The sequence below is a fragment of the Eurytemora carolleeae genome, unplaced genomic scaffold (genome assembly GCF_000591075.1).
Source record: "Eurytemora carolleeae unplaced genomic scaffold, Eaff_2.0 scaffold1457, whole genome shotgun sequence".
Taxonomy (NCBI): domain Eukaryota; kingdom Metazoa; phylum Arthropoda; class Copepoda; order Calanoida; family Temoridae; genus Eurytemora; species Eurytemora carolleeae.
The window spans coordinates 44,284-70,977 of NW_019397355.1; the positions used below are offsets into that span (position 1 = coordinate 44,284).

Here is a 26,694-nt window from a genome sequence, read left to right on the forward strand (position 1 = left end):
AAAGCAGTATACAGTGAGACCCATGAAACTGTGGAATAGGAAGATGACTCTTGGCACAATTTATGATTTTAAATAGTACAATCAATCAATAGTACAATCAATCAATAGTACAATAAATCAATAGTACAATCAATCAATAGTACAATAAATCAATAGTACAATCAATCAATAGTACAATCAACCAATAGTAGAATCAATATAAAAACAAGAATTGTGCAGTGTACACAGACACAATTCATTTAATGAGTTGATTTTCAAACTGCTGGTAAAACTATTTGCTTCATAACTATATAAAATTTAGATAATATATTATTGCTTAAATTTTGTATCTTCCTATTCCAGAGTTTTCTAGTTATCCCTGTGTGTCACTGAAGGTAAAAAAACGGATAAAAAACTATTCAATGTGAATTATATACATTTAAAATCTAATATCAGGAATAAATTGTTTCCCCTAAATTCAAGAAACATAAAGTTTTCTTAAATAAATAAATAATGGAGTTTTTCTTGTCAGATCAGACAAGATTTATGGTAAAGCTTCTACTAAAACTGGAGGTAAACAATATTTTTTCTTTTTGTCAAAACCTTTTAAAATTTAATTTTAGATTGAAAATGGTTGGGAGGCAGAGGAGAATTCAGGGGTTCTTGAAAAACCCAGAAAATTTAAACATCTTCTCAGGTTGTTAATACAGTGCTATTCTGTATAAACCTGGATAATATTAATTGATTGAAGACTTGAAAGTCGTCTTTGTTCTTAGAAATAGTTTGCGGCATTGTAACCTTTTCTTTTGCAATATATTTTTTATGGAACAATTCAAAAAAAAGGTCTGCCATTTTTTTACTTTCAAAATTATCGGAGATATGAATGATTTCGTTCAGAATTAGACATTTTCATAGTTTTATTTTGAAATAGATATTTGAACGAAATTTATAATATCTCTGATGTTTTTTAAAGGAAAAAATTATAGACCACATTTTGGCAAAGTGCAGGTGTAGGACGAGTAGGACTATTAAAATACTTCTAAATTTAGGTTGTAAATAAGAAATGCAGCAAACTATTCCTAAGGTCAAAGACGACTTTCAAGTCTTCAATCAATTAATATTATTCCGATTTTTTTAGAACAACACTTCATTTTTTTGTAGTTTTGAAGTGACATGAATGGATTATTGCCACTTTATCAATTTGATATTTTTGATCTAAAAATATTATTTCTAAAAATTTGAGGAAAATTATATTAAAGAAAAAAATATGTTTATTTAAGCCATTCGGATAAGCTGTCACGAGAGGATAAGGGTCTGTTCAATCTCTTTAATATCCTGAAAGGTTAGTTATTATTTTTCTAATCAGACCTGAGGTCAGAAATTTTGTATCGTTAATCTCCTGAAAAAGCACTCATATCTTTAGTGGTCCGGTGCATGGATTGGATGAGTTCATTTCTTACATCTCTAATGGTCTGAATAATAAAAAGCACAAAGAGAGAAAAATAACTGAGTTCCTTGTTTCGCGGATTAAGCACTTAATTGCTTCAATTCAAAAGTATTGAGTTTAGACCTTTAATATTCAGAAGTTCCAATCTCTTTTTTTTCTATAAAATAATCTTTTTAGATTTGATTCCTGAGTCTACACAGTCCTGGGAATATTTTCTAGAGGATTAATTTTTAATTTAATTTTATTCTGCACACAATACAGTGAGAACCAGGCAACTGGAATGGGAAGAAGACTTTTAGACTCAAGTTATGGTTTAAATAGTCTCTTGAACAATGAGACTTAGTTGCGGTATAACAATCTCAAATACACGTAATTATTGCTTTAATGTCGTCTTCCTATTCCACAGTTTTCTGGTTCTCACAGTACAAGATTTCAAAATGGGGTCCAACAATTTTCAGAAGCAACGGTATATCTTATATCTTGTTTTGTTTACTTACGTTTGAATTCAACATTACAAAAAAAATAATAAATTATTGTTAACTCTATGTAACTGAGGCAAAACGGATAAACTAAGAATGAATTTTAAATTAACATACTTTTTTTAAAATGACATTAACATAATCGAGTTTTTTTCCTTTTTTACCATTTTATCAAAAAAATTAAAATTTGTGTTGGTTAGGTGTATGGCCGCCTTGTAATAAACAGTTTTGAAATTAATGATGAAGAAGGTAAAAAAATAAGTTTTAAAGAAAATCTAAAAATTTTAAACATTTCTCTTTCTATAACTATAACAGTTGGTTAGACATTAAGACATTATTAGTAGAATTCATAATCATTCTTTTCATCTTTTCTTCAACATGTTTTCTTACTCCCTCCGATAAATTGCCAAATTTTTCTTAATTCCTCCGATAAATTGCCAAAAATTTCTTACTCCCTCCAATAAATTGCCAAATTTTTCTTAATTCCTCAGATAAATTGCCAAATTGTTCTTTATTTATTCGAAAAATTGCCAAAGTTTTCTTCATTTCTTCGATAAATGGTCAAATATTTCTTAATTACTTCGATAAATTGCCAAGTATTTCTAAATCCCTTTGATAAATTGCCAAATTTTTCTTGTTTCCTCCGATAAATTGCCCAATTTTTCTTCATCCGTTCGATGAATTACCAATTTTTTCTTCATCCCTCCAATAGCAATTTTTGGGCTCATTATTTTTTTTAACACACTGCACCCTGCTTTCAGTTGAAATTTGACCGGTGCTGGGAGCGTTGTGTTGAATACCATAATCTCGATTGCTTGATCTTGAGTTCCTTTTCGGGCATTTTTCAATTATACGGAGAATCTGCTTGACCCCTTGATTTCGGCCTTGATATCGATATCCACAATAAACGAGTTCCCATCTCCAATAATTTAGAATTTACATCTCAAATTAGAAATTTATTTTGATTCGGTTGTAGGCAATTATATCAATGTAATAAAGACGACTATTATTTTAGTTTTAATGGTTTACAGGCTTTTTTCGAATTACAAGTTTACAAATAAATAAAGAGAGGCTTTTCTAATTGACAACTTCTTTTTGTTTCCATTTTTTGTGTATCGTTATTCCATGCGTTAAAAGCTTGACATTCATTATTAATTATTTATAAAAAATGTTATTTCAGCGTCGAAAAATACTAACAATCCATCACCAGTTTATATTAAATATAATGTAAACAAGAAATGTATAACTTTCTTTTTCCTTTCCTTTCCTTTTCTTTTTTATATTTCTTTTAGAATTGGGGGGAAATATTCCCACAGCCTCTATTTTTGGAGGTTTTAAAATATTTTCTCCTGAAACATTTAATATTGTATGTTTTTGTTATAATTGTTATAATTCTTACATAAATAATTACTTACTTTTAATTTTTTTTTAATAAAAAGTCGTCATCCTTAGATTATTATAATCGCCTACCACCTCGCCGTTATGTTAAGATGATAAGGCAGGTTGGGGTTTGTATTTAGCTCCTTCACTTCTTAATCATTCATGCGTACCCAATGCTGAAGCAGAGGTAAGAATTACAGGTTTATGTTCCCCTTTGTACAGGGTGTCCCAATAAACAGGGGAATTCAGTGAAGAATTCGATATCGTCATTTTAAATATTTCTTTGATTTAGTATAGTGATACCTACTGAGAAAGCTGTAATCCATAAGATTTGCGTCTGCGATGTTAACAATTTGTTTGTTTATGTTTTGACTGCATACGGTTGTACTTAATAAAACAAGAAAATTTCAGAATACAGAGTAATGCTAATTCATTACAAAGGTGATAATGATATCGAATTTGTCACTGAATTCCCATGTTTTATTGGGTCTCTGGTCTATTTGGAGCTACGGTTTGCAGCGAAAAGGAAAAATCGTTTCTCGAAAATTTATAGCAAAGTTTCGCTTCGTTTTCGCCTTATTCGCTTTATTCATTTTGCGAATTTTCGCGAAAAAATTAGCTAAATACGAACAAAAATTTTTGCATTTTTTCGCGAAATGTTTCGTTCACTGCAAAACCTAAATGGGACATGCAAAGCTGCAATGAGCCAGGAATGTCCGAAATAAAGAAAAAATATCGCCAAGTTGTCTCTGAAGTATAATTAAAAATGCTAACAAATCACAGAAGTGTGTTTGATAAATAAGGTGAGACTATTTCGTCTAAAATGTCAAATACTTTTTGCAGTAGCAGATTAGAAGCAACATTCATTAAAGAATAACAAACATTTTTACATTTTTCGTTAACTAAAAAATGTTTGATGTATTTAAGTTTTATTAACTAAACTTTTAAAACTTTTCTTAATTTAATTTTTCAAGACATTGTGACATGATATCTTCAATCTTCATTTATTTTGAAGATTTTTAATCTACACAATTCTTAGTTTTGATTTATATTTTTCAAGTTTTCTGGGAAACAGATTATAATTAGAGTGAATGTAAACATACATTCTGCTGCTCTGAGGTTCATATGATTTTCATTTTTTTTCAATCTGATAAAATAATTTCAAAACAAATTCAAATCAGATAAAAATTCTAAACAATTTGAAATCATATTATGTCACAGCGACATTTTTATCTCCTACATCGGACTAAGTGAAAGTACTGAGAAAAGAAGAGAAAAATTATCCAAATATTATCATTTTCATTGCATTTGTTTAAGGTAACTTCATTTAACTTTTTAAAACCTTTTCTTATATTTTTATTTTTTACTTCTAAAATTGTTCAAAAATATCTGCAGTACTTTAATTTTATTTCATCTCCCCCGAACAATTCCATTATACTTTTTACTTAAAGGGACTGTACGAGTGATTTCAAATGACCCACCATGAAAGATAGCAACGGTACCCGGCCATAAAAGCTTTGATAGATCAAATGTGAATTGTGTATAATTATAAGAAGGACTGACAGTAAAAGACCCAGGTTGAGTGGAATAATTAATCATGGTTACACACAAACTATATTTACAGGTTTAGGTTTACAAACTGATGTACAAATGACTGATTAACTCTTCTTTAACATGACATACGCCAATAGTAGCGAATGAATATATATATAATATATATCTTCTCCTATCTGTTGCTTCATGCATACTGACGAGTTCTGGGGCATAAGATGGCCGATCGGCTATATAAATGCCGTTTTGCCCCTTTCTCCAGCATCTATCCTCCCCTTGCTTTGCCCTTCAAATGGTACCGACTTGATATCTACCGGATAAGAAAGGATTCAATACCCTTGCAGGTCTAGCCTGTTGTATACTCAGGCTGCAAACTAAAGGTGCAATATCCTCTTGGGCTTAGATTTATATTGTTTGGCTTTATTCTTGGATTATTAAGCTTCATTTCTCCGCTTGGGAGCAATGAACTGTACGGTACTATGTAGTATGTACAAGTTGAGAGCCCCTGGTTGGGTTTACAATAAAAAATGATTATTTCAATGGTGGTTTCTATATGAATTCGGGTTTACCATCTTTCCATAGAGGTTCATTTGAAATTACGCTAACAGTCCCTTTAACAATTTGAAATAATTTTATTATCAATAATTTTTCGATTTCTTGTTATATATGATTTCAGGTGCCAGGGACTGAAACTCAGCTGGAAATCTGTTGAAGATTTTAATCCTAAATATACAGAGTTAATTGGACAAAAAGATAGCGTTCTTCAAGCTGTCCTAGGTAGTATACTGCGTTCTTCAAGCTGTCCTAGGTAGTATACTGCGTTCTTCAAGCTGTCCTAGGTAGTATACTGCGTTCTTCAAGCTGTCCTAGGTAGTATAATGTGTTCTTCAAGCTGTCCTAGGTAGTATACTGTGTTCTTCAAACTGTTATAGGTAGTACACTGTGTTCTTCAACCTTTTATTGGTAGTACACTGTGTTCTTGAAGCTGTTCTGTGAAAAGATAATATTTTTCAAGCTGTTCTAGGTAGTACTTTGTAAAAAGATATTGTTTTTCAAGCTGTTCTAGGTAGTACTTTGTAAAAAGATATTGTTTTTCAAGCTGTTCTAGGTAGTACTTTGTAAAAAGATATTGTTTTTCAAGCTGTTCTAGGTAGTACTTTGTAAAAAGATATTGTTTTTCAAGCTGTTCTAGGTAGTACTTTGTAAAAAGATATTGTTTTTCAAGCTGTTCTATATAGTACACTGTAAAAATATAGTGTTCTTCAAGCTGTCCTAGGTTGTACACTGTAAAAAGATAATGGTTTTCAAGCTGTTCTAGGTAGTACACTGTAAAATATTGTGATTTTCAAGCTTTTATGGTTAGTATACTGTTAAATATAGAGTTCTTCAAGGTGTCCTAGGTGGTGCACTGTAAACATATAGTGTTGTTCAAGCTATCCTAGGTTACACACCGTAAAAAGATAGTGTACTTCAAACTATTCTATGTAGTACACTGTAAAAAGATCACGTTCTTCAAACTATTCTAAGTAGTACATTATAAACATATTGTGTTCTTCAAGCTGTTCTAGGTGGTACAATGTAAAAATTAAGTGTTCTTTAAGCTATTCTAAGTAGCACTCTGTAAAAAAATACTTTTTTGCATATTGCATTACGATTTTTAAATGCATTGCAGTGTATGGACTATTTTGTAGATAATGCTCGGGGAAAAGAAAGTGATTTTCTGTGGAGTTTACGATGTCCAAGCTGCACTGGGAGGCCGGTCAAATGTTCCAGGGAAACTGTTTTCAAAAACCATAAAAAACAGAAATTATTCAGTTTACAATGTACATGCAGAAAATTATTTGATCAATCTCTATCTTATAGAGCATACAACTTTAAACAATAACAAAGGGCTCAGATTTTTGTGAAGCCTCATTAATGTACTGCACTCATGTACAGCTTGATAATCAGAAAACTGTAGAATAGGAAGACGAAATTAAAGCAATACTGAAGTACATTTGATGTTGGTACAAAGCGAATACCTTTATTGGTAAGTTATTGGATCACTTATTAAATGAAATGGGTCTGCATTACAATGTACAATTGCTGTACCTCATGTATATTGAACTATTTAAAGTCATAACTTGAGTCTAGAAGTCGACTTCCTATTCCAGAGTATTATGGTTATCACTGTAAAACATCAATAACTATTCAAAAATAATAATAATTCCATATTTTATTTTCTCGTTAAAATCACCAAAGTAAAGTTTTTATAAATAAGAGATGAGACGTACGGTGTGATATGTACATACTGTAATAAAGAAGTTGCTAAAGAGAATATAGGTATATATGTTCCTGACAGAAACATAATTAAGAATTTGATTTAAATTTCAATTTATTAATCAAAACTATGAAAATGTCTCATTCTGAATAAAATCATTCATATCTCCGGTAATTATGAAAGCAAAAAATGGCAGGGACGAGGACTAATTTTTGATTTTGTGTCATACAATAAAATTGCTAAAACAGGTTATCTATGTTGAATGCCGCAAACTATTTCCAAGGGTCAAAGGCGACTTTGAATTTTTCAATCAATTCATATTATTCCGGCTTTTTTAGAGCATCACTGTATGTATTATGAAGACGACATTTTAGGCAAGTAAGTGTGTCTTTGGTGTTGTTGTACACTGTACAATTGCTGTGTTTTATGTTTATTGGACTACTTAAAATCATAACTTGAGCTTAAAAGTCGTCTTTCAATTCCAAAACATTATGGGACCCACTGTATGGCTAATTCCAACTTTCAATTTTAGAAAATTAAGTACATTGGTCTGCGTTTATATTAATAATAAGAAGTTTTATATTACTAATTAAAAGTTTACAAGTAAACAAAGAGAAGCTGTTAATTGACAGCTTTATTTTGTTTCTATATTTATGTGTATCCATGCTAAATGAAAGCTTGGTACAAATCAAAATTGAAATGGAAATTCGTGTTCATTACATTAACGACTGTATCTCATGTTATAAATGTTTTTTTTTTCTTAGAAATCTACCATGAAGTCCTAACTGCAGTGGAACAACTGATCACTGCTAAGATAATTCCTATGGATGGACCACAGCAATGTATTGAACTAATGACAGGTATTCCTATGGATGGACCACAGCAATGTATTGAACTAATGACAGGTATTCCTATGGATGGACCACAGCAATGTATTGAACTAATGACAGGTGATTCCTATGGTGGACCACAGCAATGTATTGAACTAATGACAGGTATTCCTATGGATGGACCACAGCAATGTATTAAACAAATAAATAATTCCTATGTATAGACCACAACAAACTATTGAACTAATGACAGGTATTTCTATGGATAGTACACAGCAATGTATTGAACTAATGACAGGTAATTCATATGGATGGACCACAGCAATGTATTGTACTAATGACAGGTATTCCTATGGATGGACCACAGCAATGTATTGAACTAATGACAGGTATTCCTATGCATGGACCACAGCAATGTATTGAACTAATGACAGGTATTCCTATGCATGTACGACAGCAAACTATTGAACTTATGACAGGTAACGTAGTAGCTGCAGAAGATGATGATGTTTTTATTATCAGATTAGAACCTTAATCTCTGCTAAAGTGATATGTGTATTTCTATCAGAATCAAATATCATATTGAGGTTTTATAAGAAGCGTCGCGTTGTATATTGGGCAATGCCATTTTTGCATTAACTGTCAATTAAAATTACGCTTACAGCCTTTTCAGTGGAGAAAAAGTTTTCTTTAAGAGAAAATACGATGTCTTTTCAATTCTGTTTCCCTCCCCCAGAGTTAAAAAATTGTTCAAAAAATAATGTGAATTTATCGTAGGTATTGTATATCCCTATTGTGAGAGCTATATTCGATGTCTAGAACTAGCAGTAGATAATTCTTTACTTCAAAATAATCTTCAGGTGAGACCATTTTTTATAATATTATTTAATAAAATCTCGAAGAAAACAATTATTAAATTTCTAAATTTATTTTGATGCAGACGTGTATTGTTTTCGAAGGTTATTTAAAAGGTTTCACTTTAAAATTTAATTTTCTTGCACTTTGCTAAACTTTGACTCTCATGCACTCTCATCTGACGAAAGTGACTGATGCTATAATATTTATATATCTACATGGGTATATTTATAAATATTTATATTTCAGTTTTTATACTTAACATTTTATTAAAAAAGAATTATACTAAACATAATGTTTTACGTCTCATGATGATCCTCATTAGTCAAAATTCTTTAAACAACATATAGTATGTATATTTAAAACAATTGTCTCTGTTTAATGTTTATAGATGGCAGCAGAGTATGGAGAAAGTCTTTTATCAGTCTGCAGGGAGACTTATTTAATTATTTCTGACAATTGACGAGAAGTCATAATATCCATTTATAACACTATATTTATTTGGTTCAAAGTGCTATAAAGGTTTTTAACAAAAAATTTCTCTTTATCGAAAGGTTAAACTTTTAAAGATATTTTCCGGAAAAATACAATTTAAATTTACAATTCGAGATACAACGAAAATTTTGATCATCCTTCCGCAAAAACTTACCGCTTGTACATTGTACAGCAATAGTTATGCATATTTTTGATAATTAACATAAAATTATTCAAAACATTTTTTAACAAAATTTGGCAAAACTTTCCTGAAATTGAATAAAACGTTTGTTGTGCATGGAAACCCTAAAATATTAAGTTTGATTAGAGGAATAAAATTTAAGTCTCTGATTTCTAGAAGGTTCTGTCGAGGCTCATCAGCGTGTATTCAACTTGTTTTAAGGATTGTTAAAATCTTGCAAAAAGTTACTAAACGAATTAACAGACCGATACCGTAAACACTGTAATTCTTAATCCAATAAAATTGAAATTATCCTTTCTCCAGAGTCTAGAAGTCCAAACTTTTGAATTTAAAATCTGTTTAAATCGCTTTGTCGTTTACCCTCCAACCTTTTAGATCTAATTTAAGTCATCTTACACAGCTAGCATTTCCTTTAAACTATTTCTTAATAATGGAATTTCCGCGAGTACCCGGTATTAAACATAACTTCTGCAATTTAAGAAGTTTACCTTGTGAATATCGAGTTTAGCCGATGTGACTCAGCGCTATCCTAACCAAAACTTTTATAGTTTCCTTGATTTACAATGTTTGTGAAGGCTCGCCCTGTTGTATAAAGAGCTGGGTAATCTGGAGGTACAAATATAAAACACCCATAACGCATGATGCAGCTTAAACGCTGTGTTCTCATTTAATGCTTTTACCAAGTTCGTTTCACCATTAAAATGTTTTAGCTTGTACAATAAATATTAATTTAGAAAGGAATGAAACTGTTGGAACAAGCCCAGGTTCATGCTTACTCTGACACTCAGCTATCCTTTCAAGTTCTAAATACAATTCAACTCTACCATGCAACTAACGCGAGAGAAAGAGAAGAATAAATGTCGTCTTCGCTGAAAAAATTCTAAAACATTTAATAAAATTCACAATTTTATCTCTGTGTTTCCTTACCATCTTGAATTGACATGCCCCTCTTTAAATGGAGGACACTTGAAAAGTTGAAATTACTTTCTGTTTAAGTCTTTTATCAACGCCAGTATTGATACATGGTGTCCCACAAAACATGACAGTTGGTGAATGGTTTAAAATGTCTTCTTCCATAATTTGTCAAGTTGTTTGATACCAATGAGAATGATAAAAAATATTGTATGGGAATGGGAGTCATCTTAAATTATAATTTTTTTTAACAAAAAAAATATTTGAGTAAAAGATTTTTTTTAAGAAAATGAACTACAAAAAGGCTTTAGTATTTAATACAGTATATGGAAGAAGACTTTCAAAACTATTCACCAACTGTCATGTTTCGTGGGACAACCTGTAGATAACAAAATCAAACAAATTTTAATAATTTCCGGTAGTCATTAAATTCTCATTCTTTGTGTGTAACCCTGTAGGAGATACAGGATGAAGGCTAATGAAGAAAAATAAAGAGAACAAAATTTATATTTTCATTTCACAAATATGATATCAGGGGTATCTAGTCTCTATTAAAGAACGGACCTGAAACAAAATTGTAAATAATTTTGCTGCAAAAATATATACAGTGATAACCAGAAAACAATAAAATAGAAAGAAGATAATATAGCAATTTTTTTACAAATGTTTTATAATTTTTTTTTCATTTTTATAAGTAATTTTGTTTTATGATCCAACAGAGAAATGTCCACGAGTCTCATTTCACTTTTGATTAGATTATATGGTAGGTAGAGGAGAGACATTAGGACAATACTTAAATGTATTTTATGTTGTTTAAAAGAAAATAGTTTACTACACTTATTAAATGACTAATTAAGTGAAATGGGCCTGTTTACACTGCACAATTGCCGTTCTCATGCTCGTGGGACTTTTTAAAGTTCTAACTTGTTTTTAAAGTTCTAACTTGTTTTTAAAGTTCTAACTTGTTTTTAAATTTATAACTTAATTTTCAAGTTATTACTGGTTTTTAAAGTTATAACTTGATTTTAGAGTCATAACTTGGTTTTAAAGTTATAAATTGTTTCTAAAGTTGTAACTTGTTTGTAAAGTTGTAACTTGTTTCTACAGTTGTAACTTGTTTGTAAAGTTGTAACTTGTTTGTAAAGTTGTAACTTGTTTCTAAAGTTATAACTTGTTCCTAAAGTTATAACTTGTTTCTAAAGATATAACTTGTTCCTAAAAAGTNAACTTGTTTCTAAAGTTATAACTTGTTTCTAAAGTTATAACTTGTTTCTAAAGATATAACTTGTTTCTAAAGTTATAACTTGTTCCTAAAGATATAACTTGTTTCTAAAGATATAACTTGTTCCTAAAAAGTTGTTTAATACTTCCGAGTTTTCCGGTTTTTTATTCACACATTTTCTTTAGCTAGCTGTTTTTAAGTCATCTTACAACTGCCACAGGAATTGAATTTTTGCCACAAATTCTAATTTTCTTATCTCTATATCTTGGCAACTCTATGTTGCAGACCTTTGATATTTTATATGTTTGATCAAGTAATCTAAGTTTGAAATATCAAAGGTTTACGCCATATGGACTAGAAAATTAGAGTTAGTGGCTAAAACTCAATTCCATTATACATTGTATTTTAAATTTTTAATAAAATACAGCATATATTTTCGTAAAAATAAAAAAAAAAAATTTACAAAAATTTCCAAATAGAATAAAAGCATCAAGCCTTAAGATACTTCACATTTTAATTCTTTCTAAAATTTCCTGCTTTACTGAATCAACATGTTTAATTGCAATGAATATATATTCCTGATAATTATTGATTATCTTAAAAGCTTACTAGATTATTTTGAAACAGCATATGCTTATGTTTATGAGATTAGAGAATATATCATTGAATACGTAGAATTCTTTGATTTGACTTATTTCAAAAACTTTTTTTTAAATATCTACAGTCTACGCCATATTATATTAATTTATATTTGTGTGCGAAAATAAATCTGAACTACAGTTAAACCCTAAATGTTAAATTTATCGAAAGAACGTATCAAATGTCGTATTCTTCACTTTCTGATAATGGAATGTTGCAGATATTTAGTTTTTTAATTAAATGATTATAGGCAGCTCTTTAAAACTGTTCCGGCATATTCATGGCTTTCTATTTATTTTCGCAAATACTTTGATTTACGTAAAATAATATAAAAACCCATTAAAAAATTGTCAAGACGACATTTCATAAATTCTTTCGATATGTTAAATATTTTGGGTTTAACTGTATAATAATAATTCCCTTCTTTACATAATTATTCTTACATTATTTTATTGTAAAACCCACTTGTTAAAGACCCATTTCTCTCCGTATACAACAGGACAGCCAGCATGAAGTGAATTAAGGTAAATCTAAAAATATAAAAATTAACAATGATAATCTTGAAAAATAAACTTTACTTCGTTTTCTGTTGTAAATAATTTAACTAAATGATTTCCTGTTTATATTGGGGAATTGCCAATATTTCTAAACAATTATATTTTCAACGGACTAAACCTGCTCCAATACATAATTCACTTATAAAATTATTCAACCTAAGCATTGAACGGCTGCACTAACTAGAATTAAAATAAATACAAAAATTTACTTTTGTTTGTACTATGAATATGATTAACGAAATCATACATTTGAAATTGGAGTATGGAATAGAAGGGAGATACAACTGACGTCAGACGTGGCCCACTCTACCATATGATTAAACATGTTTTGCAGACGGTACTCCAATTGTATAAGAAATATTTGGCTGATGTACAATTACCGCATATACAATAACATATTCTGAATATTTCTTATAAAAATGAAGTACCGTCTGTAAAGCATGTATAATGATATGGTAGGGCGGGTCGCGTCAGTTGTATCTCCCTTCTATTTCATACTCCTTGGTAAAGAATGAATAAATATCTGGAAAAATTTATAGTAAAGTTTTTATTTCGACCCACACAAAAAGCCTTAAAGGCTGTAAAGTGTAAATTGAACATTTTATTCATAATTTTCAAAAAAATGTCATCCAAATATTTATTTATTTTGAGATTTGTATAATCTAAAATCAATCCAAAAGAATTTTCAAATAAAGGGTAGAAAGGATTTTGATTCTTGTTCTGTTTGACCTGATTATGTTGATCTATATTTGTCCAAACCAGGACATCTCCAGCTCTTGGCTTTATCTGCAGGCCAAGTCTGAAGTAATTCGACTTTTACATCCAGTTTTTTATTTATTCTCTTCATTTTATAAGAAACAGATATTCTCTTTATAAATATTTTTCCTTTTGTTATTTCAAGTTTAATTCAAATGTAAAGTATGATGAAAGTATTGAAAAAATCTATATTTATTTATGTGACCTGGGAAAAACAGTTTTTCCCCCGTGAGGAACAGTGCTCAAGAATCCCATCACAGTTTCCCGCCATTCTTCAAAACCAGCATCTACGCGGCATATTTTAGAAACCCAGCATTTTTAGAACATTTTGTGTTGGACGCTGGATCTTGATATCCACTGCGGGCACTTTTAATCTGAGGATCAATGCTTGATTTCTTTCTTTCAGTTATTTCAGAATAAACGATTACCTTACCACTGGATATCGAATAAAGATTAAATTAATCTATCTTTAGGTTAACAAAATACCAAGATTAAGCATTGATCTCGATATCCACAATACAAGAGTTCAAACCTCTAGAAATCATTTTCAAGATTATTATATACTAGCTGAAGTGCCCGGCGTTGCCATTGGAATTTTTAACAGAAATCGAATTTTGAAAAAACATTCAGATACAAATATAAAAAATAATTTAGATTATGAAATTTTTTCAAACCAATTCAGTCAATTCTGACTAACCGTTTGCTCTGCTATAGCTAACATACATATATATATATATGTGATCAAAGAGAGTTATTATATAGATTTATTTTGCATTTTCTTAAAATTTTCTAAATAATAATACAAAGAAAAAAGTTGTCTGTAAAGACTGATGTTTTATAAGGGTAACTCTCCCTGCATTACATTTTTTTTACCTGTGTCAATCTGATCTCCAGGCTGTCTAAAAGTGTCAAAATGAGGAGTGAGATATCCCCCAATACCATATGTACCAATCTAGAAACATTTGTTTGGTAAACTTTTTTGAATTTATGATAATTAATAATCATTTTTTAAAATTTTTATTTTAACCTGTAAATTTGCTTTGTTTCTTTGTTCTGGAGTTATTATGTTGAATTTAACAAGTTTCCGCTCAATCATCTCAACATCAGCTGAAGAGTTTTCAGGGAAGACGATCTTGCCTTCCCGCCCAAAATGCCGCGTTTTTATAAAATCATCAACTTCTCGTGGATTTATTTCCTTCGAATGGAAAAATAAAGATTGGTAAACCTTGTTAACCGGAAGATCTCTGAAATAAATGTTAAAAAAGATTATAATAAAATGTAAATTGTTAAAGTTGATGCCTTTACCTTAAATACTCTTCATAAATTTCATACATGTGGGTCAGCGGTCTTTTCCGTACTGAAGTGTTGATTTTGAAGTAACATCTTTGATAATTTATTTTTAAATTAATAACAAGTCTTTTTTTGTCCAAACCATTTTTTAGAAGATCAACTTTCCTATAGAAAGAATATTGTTGACCTCATGTTGTGAATACACTTGATGATAAAGTTTTATTGATGGATTTGAGCTTAAAACTTCAACCTTAAAAGTAATAAAATTACAGTCGTCGCCGTTTATATCAATGCAAGGAAGACGACTTTCTATTTCCAGCCGAGACACAAAAACATATAAACAAAGAAAAGTTGTTGATATTCATCTTCTTTTCGTTTACTTGAAACGTGAAACTTAATACTTGTAATTTGAAAAATGCCTTTTAGGGATCAAAGCATTATTAATAAAAAGTCGTCTTTATTGTACTGATAAAACCACTGATCTTTGTAATAAAAGTTTTAATATTAATTTTTTACCTGGATGAAAAGGTTTTTAATGTCATTTTCGATATAGCAATATTGATCTCCAGTAAATATGGTTAAATGTTCACCACAAGAATCCTCTGAACAAATATTCATCAGTTTTTTTTTGTCATGAAACCAATTGTAAACATGAACTGGCGCTTCATTGATCAAACATACACATTCTAGGCCAATGAGAAAGAAGATAATGAGTTAACTCATTTAACCTGCAGGTTAAAATAAGTTTTGTCAATTCAAAAGTTGCCAACAACAAAAAGTCAAAAACCAAAAACAAAGAAGGGGGGAAGGCTTATGGATGGGGAAGATGTAAAAATTTGCCCAGAAAATTTTTTGGAAAATGCGCAAATTTTAACAAAAAAAAATGCGCTAAATACGATTTACAAAGAAATATGTCAGCTTTCAGAGCCACAGTTAACAGCAAAAAATTGATTCTAGAAAAGGGTGTGAATCGCTCTATAAGCATAGTTTTTAGATATTTAAATATAGAAATTATTAGAAGCTGAAAAACACTCCTAAAGAAGGAAAATTATTGTCAACATCTTCTCCATCTTGTTCTTCTAATAGTTGTTGAACTTGAAGAAGAAGAAGATCATCCTCGTCATCAAACTTGTGATCTTCCTTCAGTTCTCCTACTTCCTCCAGTTCAGCTTAAAGGGACATTATACGTGATTTTAGATGCAGAGATGTCATGTCCGATTCGCAACGGTTCCCTTTAAAGTTTTTTTCTGCTCCTAGAATTATGAATTTTTTTGTGTCAAGCAGAGGTTTTGAAAATTCAAATGAAGATCCTAGATTAGACAAAATTGTATTGTCTTGGGTATTGTTGTGAATCAGACATGCCGCTTAATAATATAATAATAAACATATCTTTACATTTTTCATTGCTGTACCCTGAATTCACTTTTGTAGAGAAACCGCAATTGAAAATAATAACTTTTTAGATTTATTTTGTACCCTCATGTTGTTGACTTTTAATACTTTAAACTATACATTTCAAACTATGCATTTTTTATTGGAGGTTTATATCATCTAAATGCAAAGATATAGGGACTAGAAAATTATAGTTTGGTTAAGTTAGGTTAGGTTAGGTTAGGTAAGGTTCACCTTTGCTAATATTGTAAGTTTTAAGCAGATTAATAATCCCTGCTGCTGCACCTAGCAGATCAACTCCTGAGAGCACATTCATCCTTTAACAGTTTAATCATAGATTAATAATCCCTGCTCCTAGCAGATCAACTCCTGATACTATATTCATCCTTTAACAGAATCATTTAATTAAAAAAATAAAATACATTATTTGTAAAAATAAATATGGATATCTAAAAAAACTAGTATAACTTGGTGTGAAATATGCAAAGTAATTGAGTCTCTATTTCTTTGCAACCCAATGTCTTACACCCTAGATATTTCAAACTTATAGTTTGAAAGATCAAAGGTTTACATCATCAGGTTTTAAAGATTGTTGTTACAAAGACTTATTTCCTTTTTTACGAAAGTTCATTGCCAACAATTCGGTCGCAAGCTTACAAGCAAAAGTCGATGTGAATTTTGCCAATTACTTTTTTTAAGCTAAAACTATTAAATAAAGTTTATCACAGTTCAAAAATGTACGTTTCTTGAGCTGTACAAAAGATTAAGATGTTACGATAGCTCAAAGTCGCCCCTTCTTAAAAAATGTTGTAGCTTTTCATAGCTATCTGGATATATGTGACTTAAATGTGACATATATATATGCGTTCTATAAGATACAGTGATAACCAGAAAACTGTAGAATAGGAAGACGACATTAAAGCAATATTGAGCTGAGATTTTAAAAGCTTAATTCGAGTGAAACCCGGACTCGGACTCAGATAGAACCAAAGTCAGGATTGGCTCTGATTCGACCAATTAGAGACTGCTTAGAAAGCTTTCTTTCTGTAGCAGACAGGTTGCCGGTAGATCAGCTGTGACAAGGAGATGTAAATTTCGAAAATTCGAACATTATGTAAATACATTATTTTTATAGTATGTTTATTTCATACCTTTGATCAAATGTGACACCAAAAATAATTTTAAATGTACAAATATAATCAGCTGCTGAAGACCCGAGCCCTAAAGAGAGAAGAACTCATGATGGTGGTTGCTTTTTACTAAACTCAAGGCCATCCAAAACCCGGGTCCTGGCATGAACTTGGGTCAAGCAGATGCAAAGACCGGATTTTACTTGGGTTAAAGCTTTCAAAATCTCATCTCTGAAGTGCATTAAGCGAAGAGCTTTGATAGTAAGTTGTCAAACCACTTATTACGTGAAATGGGTGTGTTCACGCTGCACACTTTTTGTGCTTCAAGTTTATTAGGTTCAATAAAGCCGTAACTTGAGTCTGAAACTCGACTTCCTATTCCAGAGTTTTCTGATTATCTCTGTACCTTCGAAACAGTTTGTATTTTGTACTGCAGATTTAAAGCGAAAAAGTGCATTAAAAGTACATTGTACAAACCTGTACAACTTACTGACAAGCTTGAATAGAACCACTGGATGGTTAAGGTCTGTGGCATTATTATCAGCGTCTATAATCCCATGTTCTATTGAGATCTCTTTACTCTCGTGAATGCTTGAGTAAATGTGTGAGAGTTGAGATGAAGATCCAACATAATCACAAAATAGATAAATTGCTAATATTGAAATCATAATGATGTAGCGCAATCACTTGTTCAGTGGTCTAAACTTTTGAAATAGCGCTAATCCTCCACGCTTGATCCCTTACTTCTAGTTAGCACTGGAGGGTAACCAACCACGAGATATCCAAGAGGAATGAATCTAATCCGTATGATTAAACATAAGATACAGGTAACTGCTTGATCCCGAAATTCACAATTCACAAGTTTTGATCTCAAGCAAACAAAAAAGTTAAAATATGAGCCAGGAATGGAAAATTTAGTTTTCTTGATTTTGGTTTGGTTTGGTTTGAAAGATTATCAATCTTCTGATAAAAGAACCATTTACTCTTGCTTTTTGATTTAAAATTATCGGTTTATAAGTTTTGGATTAAAAAAGTTCATCATTGAGAGTTCACTATATATGTTTATTAAAAACCAGCTTAACTCTTGATCTTTAATTCATAATTTTTGACTCAGAACTTTTGGATTTTAAGAGTTCCTCATTGAGAGTTAACCTTAAAAGTTTATTCTAGAACCAATGATCAACAACTGTATCATTAACCTCAGGTAAAAATGAAGTATACAATATATATTATGAACAGAAATATAATAAACATATAGATATATAATTTTTCCACGGGCAACGCCGGGCCCTTTAGCTAGTAACAAGTAAATTGAAAGCTCTCCATTTATAAATGACAATTATAACCTATTTGAAGTATTTTTTCTTTTTCACGATATTTGAAGCATTAATACTTATTGACAGCAGTGTTTTATAAGAAAGAACTTAAAAGAAAAGTTTAAATGGCTTGATTCTAGAATATCTCAGGGTTTTCTATCCTATCTACACACTTTTTATCTACATATAGATTTAAAGATTTTATATTATTTACAATTTTAGATTTAAATAGTTGAACTAATCCTTGATTTTAGACAAATATCCTGAGATTCCACCAAGTGATTCATGTTTAGAAATGTATCCGGAATCTAACTGCAAAATCCCCATATAAAAACAATACAAATTACAAGAAGTTAAACTTTTAAGAAAGTACACACGATTCAATACATTTTTTTAACAAAAAAACCTATTTAAATATATTGGGAGACTGTTTCAAATTTAAAAGTAAGTCCTCACAGGATTTTATTACTTTGTTGGGAAATTCGCCAATATTAGCAAGTTTTTAGTTATAATTAGTTTTATCTGCACGAATTAGAAAGGTTTGCAACAAAAAGCTAAAAGTAAAATTATAAAGAGAGCGACATGAAGCGTCAATTAAAGGGATTGTACGCGTAATTTCAAGTGATAATCCATACAAAGATGGCAATGCTAATATGTACAACGGTGCTCTTAAAAGCTTTGTCTGATAAAGTATGCATTAGATACATGAACATGATGATGTATATTTTCATTTTGAATTTACTTGTAAAAGTGACTCGCGCAATTCCTGCTCTTAAGAAACAATGGAGAAATTGACGGAAAGGAACACTTTTACAATCAGAAAAACGACGTTATCTTCCACATTTTTGATCAAATAAACAGTACAGTTGTTAATCGGGCAATGCTATGTTTGCACGGAGGGCCGGTCCCTTACAATTATGCTTACAGTCCCTTAAGCATATATATTACACAAGCAAAATTAATGATGTTTTAAATAAACAAAATTTTTATGAAAGAATCAAGTGAATTAAATTAGAAGAGTTTCTTAAACAATCCTTTTAATTTAATGGTTTCATGGTTTCATTGTTTTATTGTTTCATTGTTTAATGTTAACTTAAACTCTAATTTTCATACAACCACTAACCACCATTTAAATAAGATGAGAATAATTTTTACTTGTCTATTGACTCCATTTCAATGAAGCCATTTAAAAAAATATTGTAAACTTTTAGATGAAAATATCGTAAAATAATATGTTTTAATATACCATGTAAGATGTAAAATAATATGTTTTAATATACCATGTAAGATGTAAAATAATATGTTTTAATATACCATGTAAGATGTAAAAATACTCTATATTTTAAAAGTTATTAGCTTTGTGATGAAAATATGTATGCAGGTTTTTATACGATAATGACATTATTCAAATATAGACTTTTATGTTTTATAAATTATGATTTATGAGTTCTGTAGATTTACGAGAATGTTTTTAGTGTGGTTTGAAAAACTGTGTATATCTCCGGGCAAAGCTGTGTTCCCGAACTTGTTATTTATAAATATATATCTATAAACGTATATGGCTAAAAAAATGTACTACTTATATTTGTCATTTCTATTTTAATTTTTTTGTTACTGGACCAAATACGCCCGTTTTTAGGGACCCGATATGGCCTAAATGGTGTCAGGGTGGTTTATTGAAAGATGTTGAACCAAAATTATGCAAAAACGATTTTAGTAAGGTTCAGCTGAACGAGAAGAAATTAGTTGCGCGTGTAGTTTTCTTATTTTCTCATCCTTGATCTATTTATAAAATAACCTGCTTTCTTGATCAAATCCTGGATTCTTGATTCAGCTCAACTATTTTAATAGACTTTATCAGAGCCAACATTTTCAGTCAGGGGAAATTAAAAATAATAATTTTTTTGGGGGTAAAGTAACTGAATAAGTAATTGAATAATGATTCTTTTATTGTTGCAACCTGATGTCTGATGATGATAGACTTCGATATTAGAAACTTTGAATTCTGTTCGATCAAATTGTCTAAGTTTGAAATAATAAAGGTTCACACCATTCTGTTGCAAAGAGATAGTGATTAAAAAATTATAATTAATGAAGAATGTTAAGTTCCTTTTTATAATATCATTACGATGGTAAAGTTTTAGTGACATTTCATATAATTGAAAAGTAACAAAAACAAATTAATTCTGTAGTACCTAACAAACCTTTTTTTATAAATGAAAAAGGTGATATAAAAATCGAAAAGGATTGATTGCGGCTTTTCCACAACTTACTACTGGTGGATTTCTACAGCTGAAAAATAGAAAAATATTTGATAAATAAAAAAAATTAAACTTGAGAATACAACCCCTTATTTCATGCAGTCAAAAGAACAGGTGTGAAGCGTTTTGTGCATTTATTAAATCGAAATAACGCCGAAAATTTATTTCACGAAAAGTAATTGATTTATCTTAGATTGATTAAATCTAAAATGTTTGTCTGAAAAGTGCGTCTCCGACCTGAATCCTTTTCCCCCAGTTCAAACCCATTATCAAACATTTTCTAAATTCTTCTAAATTTGAGCAAACAATAGTTCACTAGCTAATCCAGGAGAATTCTATCCACATTCTGTACTTTTATTTTATAAGAATTTTACTGAAGGAGTTGAAAGTCTTTCTATATCTTTGCTATAATTCATATTTTTAAATATCTAAGGTCTGCGACATTGGGTTGCAAAGATCTAGGGATTGGAAAATCAGAGTTAGTAGAAAAGACTCAAATCTTTAATCAATTTATTCAGAGAATTATCTACAAAGAATCCCTTAGATAGTTAGAATAAGGTTTTCATAAAACCTAAAAGCTTGAAAAGCTAGAATTTCATTCTTACGAGAAATAAAAAATATTTGATCATATTTGTAGGACATTTTTTGCACGTTTTAAGTTTGAGAAATTATCTTTTTCTATCAAAGTAATTGATGCTATAGGATTGATTATTTTTAACATTAAAACTATCAATCTTTCAATATCTAGTAATATAAACAAAAACCTTAATTGATGCTTAGTATGTTTGTCCTGTATTAACATTAAAGAATTGCCCAAACTTTGCTTAAAAGATGATACAATGTGTTTCTTTGCCCCAACAGACCGGAAATAATAAAAACAATGTTGTTGTTCAAAATAACGTTAACATACTGTTTTCAAGAAACTACAAAAATGTGACAAACCATCAGTAGAAAAGCATACCCTATTCACAACAGTACCCTTACACCCATGGATGGTGGAGCAGAAATTATTGAGTAATGCAACAGAGAAGGAAGAGAATTAACAACATTTCAAGACAGATAAAATAACATCATATTATTCATTATTAAAAATAATAGAACCGTGAATAGTTATCACGCTTTTCGTATCAATAATGATTATATCTTTTACCGCTTATTCGTATTCAGTTTTAAATAGATTTGGCTTGCATTGGAATACTCTAGATCTAGGATTGAAATTTATGCAAAGAAAAATGAGTTAAAATATCGCGTAAAAAATATGCCATCTCTAACCTTCCCTACCTTACCAACTACCATCTCTAACCTTCCCTACCTTACCAACTACCATCTCTAACCTTCCCTACCTTACCAACTGCTACCTCTATCCTTCCCTACCCTACCAACTGCCATTTCTATCCTTCTTCTAAAAATTATTATCTCAAGGATGACAGGAGAGCTTCGTGAAAACAGTTCTAAGCTATCAAAGCTCTCCTGCTGCAGTAGTTAAACATATATTTAATGTACTAATGTTTTATTAATAATTGTCATGATTTATTATTAATAATTTGATTTGATTTAACCTTTATTGATGTAATAGTTATCACAACAAATGTGGGCCTTGATTGCATACAAATAAACAGAGTTAAGTTGGTATTTCTTGGGCAAAATTTTGTCTTGAAAAATTTAACGGTTTTAAATTTTTTGAAATCCATCAGAAAAAGGAAATCAAAATTGGAAATATTAAAAACTTTCAATTTCGATCCCTGGGGTCATGTGAGATACCTTGGTTGGGTTGACCCATTAGACGTTTATTTTATGCAAACTAACTAACAAGTCAAAAATTAATGCTTGTTTGGGTGCTTAGTGTTTGTTTGTTTGTACGATCAAAACTCGTGACCCCCTCAACTGATTTGCCTCAAACTTTGATTGAGGAACTTGGTAAAATCAGTGGAATATGATAGGAATCCAACGGCTAACATTCACTGAAATTTTCCCTCCAAAATTTTAAAACCAAGCTGAGAACATTGCCGTGGTTCTACTGAGTTATCCAAATAAAATTTGAGGAACATATGTCAAAGGGTTTTTAGTTATGATCGCACATTCAAACAGACGGACAAGCATATATTACTATTTTATGGATATATATATATATATATATATATATATACTAACTCGGGAAGTTGGGAACCCAGCTTTGCCTGCAAATTAAACTTTCTCTTTTGAATTTAACCCACTCAATTTAATATGTCCCAAATCGTCTCTATTGGTCCAAAATTGAGGCTCCAGCTACCACCACAATTTTTTGGGACCCAAGGCAGTTTCCCCAGCGGTCTCTTCCCAAGGGCATTTTCCAAAATGGCAATTTTCCAAATGTGCAATTTCCCTAGTGGCTACTTCCCAAGCCCGTCCTAGCCGCAGTGCTCCGCCCGATACCCCAGCTCTCTGCCCCCATATTGCAGCCTGCAGCACCAAAGAAGGCCTTACCTAAACTTTGGGAAGTTGCCGCTCGGGAAATTGAATATTTGGAAAGTTGCCACTTGGGAAATTGCGACTTGGGAAGCCTTTAGGAAAATTCAGAACACAGTTGGAATTAAAAACCCGGCCCATGGATTAGATATCGGATTGTGAACCCCATGTATGGATTGTGAACCCCGTGTATGGATGGATTGTGAACCCCTTGTATGTATATCGTAATTGTAAATCCCTAGGATGCCTAATCCCTGCAGTGGAATAAAAAAACCACTAAATGGGGTTCTGGATTCTTACATTGAAATTATAATCCCAGAAATCCTTATATCTCTGCAAGGTTATATACATATCTCTAAAAGCCGATATATTTATATAAGCAGATATATCTCTAAAAGCCTATAGATCTCTTAAAGCAGATACAACTCTGAAAACCGAATTGATCTCTTAAAGCAGATAAATCTCTGAAAACCGATAGATTTATGAAAATTGATAGATCTCCGAAAGCTGATAGATCTCCGAAAGCTGATAGATCTCCGAAAGCTGATAGATCTCCGAAAGCTGATAGATCTCTGATAGCTAATATATCTCTGAAAGCGGAACACATGGATTTAACGGTTCTGTCAATATTTCAGAAAGCTGTGACTTTCGATCACAATTTGACCCATTAAACATTATTTTATAGCCTTTTTTCTTAAGTGATTTTTTGTCGGCATATACATTTTGAATGAAAAAGTAAAGATACACAAATCCATAAGTTTAAAGATTGTTGAATTATAGACGAAAACACGTTTGATTTCAAATAAAATCTTAGCATTAAGGGACACTTGAAATTGTACATACAGTCCCATTAAATCAGTTAAAGTTTTCTTTTCTCCAAACCAAATATTATAAATTTTATATTTTAATATTTTAATCGACATAACTCACTTATCAAGGCAGTATTTTTTTATTTAGATTAGTAAAACATCCAATAATATAAAAATATGATTTTCAAGAAAAATTTGATTTTCTTCAGAAAACTTATGTTCATTTCAAAGTTACAAACCTAGGAACATGTATTTGTTCTAAATTCCATAATTTACTAAATTACTTTAATTATGAAATTTGTAGAGAGTTATAGTTTTAGACTTTTCACGATTTAAATTAATATTCTAAAATCATGAGCAAGACAAACAATATGTTAGTAAAAGCAATTAAAAGTTAAAAATAGATATAAACAACCTTTCCAATTTCTCCGTATCTATCTTTAGCAAAGAGAATAGAATATATATTAGAGTGGAATTTACTAGAAAAAAGTGTAAAACGGCCATTTTGTAGTACTATTTCCATACTGCAGGTATACTTCACATAATTGTGCTATATAACCTTTTGGGCCCTAGAACATTATTTTGTAGAAAATCTAAAAATAATATTAAAAGAAAACCAAATTATGAAATAGGCTGGTTTCATAATTGACCAATGAGACCAATGATCATTTCACATAGACTTTATGCCTTTCATTTTACAAACGATTATTTTCCGTTATAACTATCAAATGATGTTTTTTATTCACCTATTCATTTTATAAAGTTTATTTAACAGCTTTAAAAAATTCGAAATTGAAATGGATAGTCTAGGGAACATACTGTATTAGTGTACTCTACTGCATATAATTTGTGAACATTCACATGATTTGTACACTTTGAACTCCCTTTCAGGCTGAAAGAGGAAAGAGACTGACAAAGGAATTGAGTTTTTGCCACAAACTTAAATTTTCGAATTCCAATATCTTAGCGACCTAATGTTGTACACATTTAATATTTCAAACTTAGATAAGTTAAGCTAACATAATTCAAAGTTTGATTTATCTTAAGTCTACGACATTTGGTTGGGACAATACAAAAACTAAAAAATCAGAGTTTGTCGCAAAGATTCAATTCCTTTCATACCAAGGGATTTTCTAAATTCCACTCTAACAACTCTGTAGTGGATTATTACAACAGAGCTGGTAGAGCAGTTTATGCTTGTGCAATGGATCTGAGTAAGGCATTTTATCTTGTGTCATGGGAAGTGTTCTTCACAGAGTTATTGGAGAGGGGTGTTTCACCTCTAGCATTAAGGCGTTTAATGTTCATTTACTAAAATCAAAAATGTAATGTTAGATGGGGTAATGCGTTCTCAAACACCTTCAATGTACAAAATGGAGTCAGACAAGGAGCAGTTTCTTCCCCTGTGCTATTCTGTATTTACATTGACAAAATTATCAAGTTATTACGATGTTCAACGATTGGATACCAAATCCAGGGTGTCTATATGGGCATCTGGGTATATGCAGATGATATTATTCTTCTTTCTCCTAGCAGAACAGGTCTTCAGGAAATGGTGAAAATTTGTGAAAATTTTGCCATAGCTACTAAACTGAAATTTAGTACAAATATTCGAATCGAAAAATGTAAAACTAATGCCTTATTTTTTCTAAAGAAAGGATTCATTATAATGAAATAACCCCAATTTTATTGAATGAATTACCTTTACCATTTGTTAACGACTTAAAACATTTAGGAAATGTTCTGCAAAGTGATAATTCAATGACCATAGATTGCAATAAAAAACGAGCTATTTTCATTTCAAAAATTCATTCCCTTAACCAAGAATTTTATTTTAACAGTCCTGATGTTATTTTGAAACTGTATAATATTTACTGTTGTAGTTTTTATGGATCTAGTATTTGGGACTTGAGTTCCCAATGTGTTTCAATATTGTATACAGCATGGAATACTGCTATTAGAATTCTTCTTAATGTACCTAGAGATACGCATAGGTACTTGATTGAAAGTATTTCACAATGTTTACATGTAAAAACTATGTTAGCTAGCAGATTTGTGTCTTTCTATGAGAATAATGAAGCAAGTTCTAAGCTTTGCATTAGATTTCTTTCTAATTTATGTAAAAATGACCTCAACACAGTTCTTAGCAGAAATTTATTTTCTATTGCAAATGATTGTTCTGTAAATCCTTCGGATCTCAGTAAAATGTTAGTTCAGAAACAATTGAAATATTTTGATGTCCCATTGGAACATACATGGAAAGTTCCGGCTTTACAAGAACTTTTAAATACAAGAATGAATAATTTATATGTTGAAGGATTCGATGATTACGTAATAACTGAAATGATAAATATGTTATGTAGTGAGTAAAAAACAATGTTTTCTATTTGTGCATAATTTTGCATATTTTTTCTCTTTTCTTTTGGAAACCTGTATTTTCAAAAAAAAATTATTTAAACAAATTTAAACTACACCATTTATATATGTATTTATATCTTTGTGTGTGAA

General features: G+C 30.4%; 2 protein-coding genes across 3 annotated transcripts; one reads left to right on the plus strand and one right to left on the minus strand.

Moving 5' to 3' along the window:
* Nucleotides 1-454: 454 nt before the first annotated feature.
* LOC111713698 (histone-lysine N-methyltransferase SMYD3) lies at nt 455-10,367 on the plus strand. The gene is made up of 17 exons (XM_023488631.1): nt 455-552; nt 603-676; nt 1,260-1,321; nt 1,604-1,647; nt 2,106-2,154; nt 3,396-3,472; nt 4,346-4,404; nt 4,507-4,602; nt 5,513-5,613; nt 6,528-6,609; nt 7,097-7,158; nt 7,861-7,956; nt 8,704-8,786; nt 9,173-9,213; nt 9,614-9,658; nt 10,033-10,069; nt 10,192-10,367. The coding sequence occupies exons 1-17, from the start codon at nt 493-495 to the stop codon at nt 10,312-10,314; spliced, it is 1,191 nt and encodes a 396-aa protein (XP_023344399.1). The 5' UTR covers nt 455-492; the 3' UTR covers nt 10,315-10,367.
* Nucleotides 10,368-10,748: 381 nt separating this feature from the next.
* On the minus strand, nt 10,749-18,538 carry LOC111713699 (prolyl 4-hydroxylase subunit alpha-1). 2 transcript variants are annotated; one of them, XM_023488633.1, is made up of 12 exons: nt 17,833-18,538; nt 16,460-16,542; nt 15,868-16,002; nt 15,350-15,435; nt 14,999-15,083; nt 14,849-14,900; nt 14,571-14,787; nt 14,417-14,495; nt 13,749-13,830; nt 13,517-13,586; nt 12,696-12,760; nt 10,749-10,933 (listed from the first exon to the last, which is right to left on the minus strand). In XM_023488633.1, the coding sequence occupies exons 1-12, from the start codon at nt 18,021-18,023 to the stop codon at nt 10,921-10,923; spliced, it is 1,158 nt and encodes a 385-aa protein (XP_023344401.1). In that variant the 5' UTR covers nt 18,024-18,538; the 3' UTR covers nt 10,749-10,920. The 2 variants fall into 2 exon arrangements, with proteins under 2 accessions (XP_023344401.1, XP_023344400.1); XM_023488632.1 differs by having other exon boundaries at nt 10,859-10,933; nt 12,674-12,760.
* Between the last annotated feature and the right edge of the window lie 8,156 nt (nt 18,539-26,694).

Coding starts and splice junctions, on each gene's coding strand:
- LOC111713698 (XM_023488631.1), top strand. CDS start 493: ATGGAGTTTTTCTTGTCAGATCAGACAAGATTTATGGTAAAGCTTCTA. Junction 677..1,259: donor AAATTTAAACATCTTCTCAG/GTTGTTAATACA, acceptor TGTTTATTTAAG/CCATTCGGATAAGCTGTCAC. Junction 4,405..4,506: donor ATACATTCTGCTGCTCTGAG/GTTCATATGATT, acceptor ATTATGTCACAG/CGACATTTTTATCTCCTACA.
- LOC111713699 (XM_023488632.1), bottom strand. CDS start 18,023: ATGATTTCAATATTAGCAATTTATCTATTTTGTGATTATGTTGGATCT. Junction 14,788..14,848: donor ATTTATGAAGAGTATTTAAG/GTAAAGGCATCA, acceptor CATTTATTTCAG/AGATCTTCCGGTTAACAAGG. Junction 13,831..14,416: donor TGGAGATCAGATTGACACAG/GTAAAAAAAATG, acceptor TATGCCGCGTAG/ATGCTGGTTTTGAAGAATGG.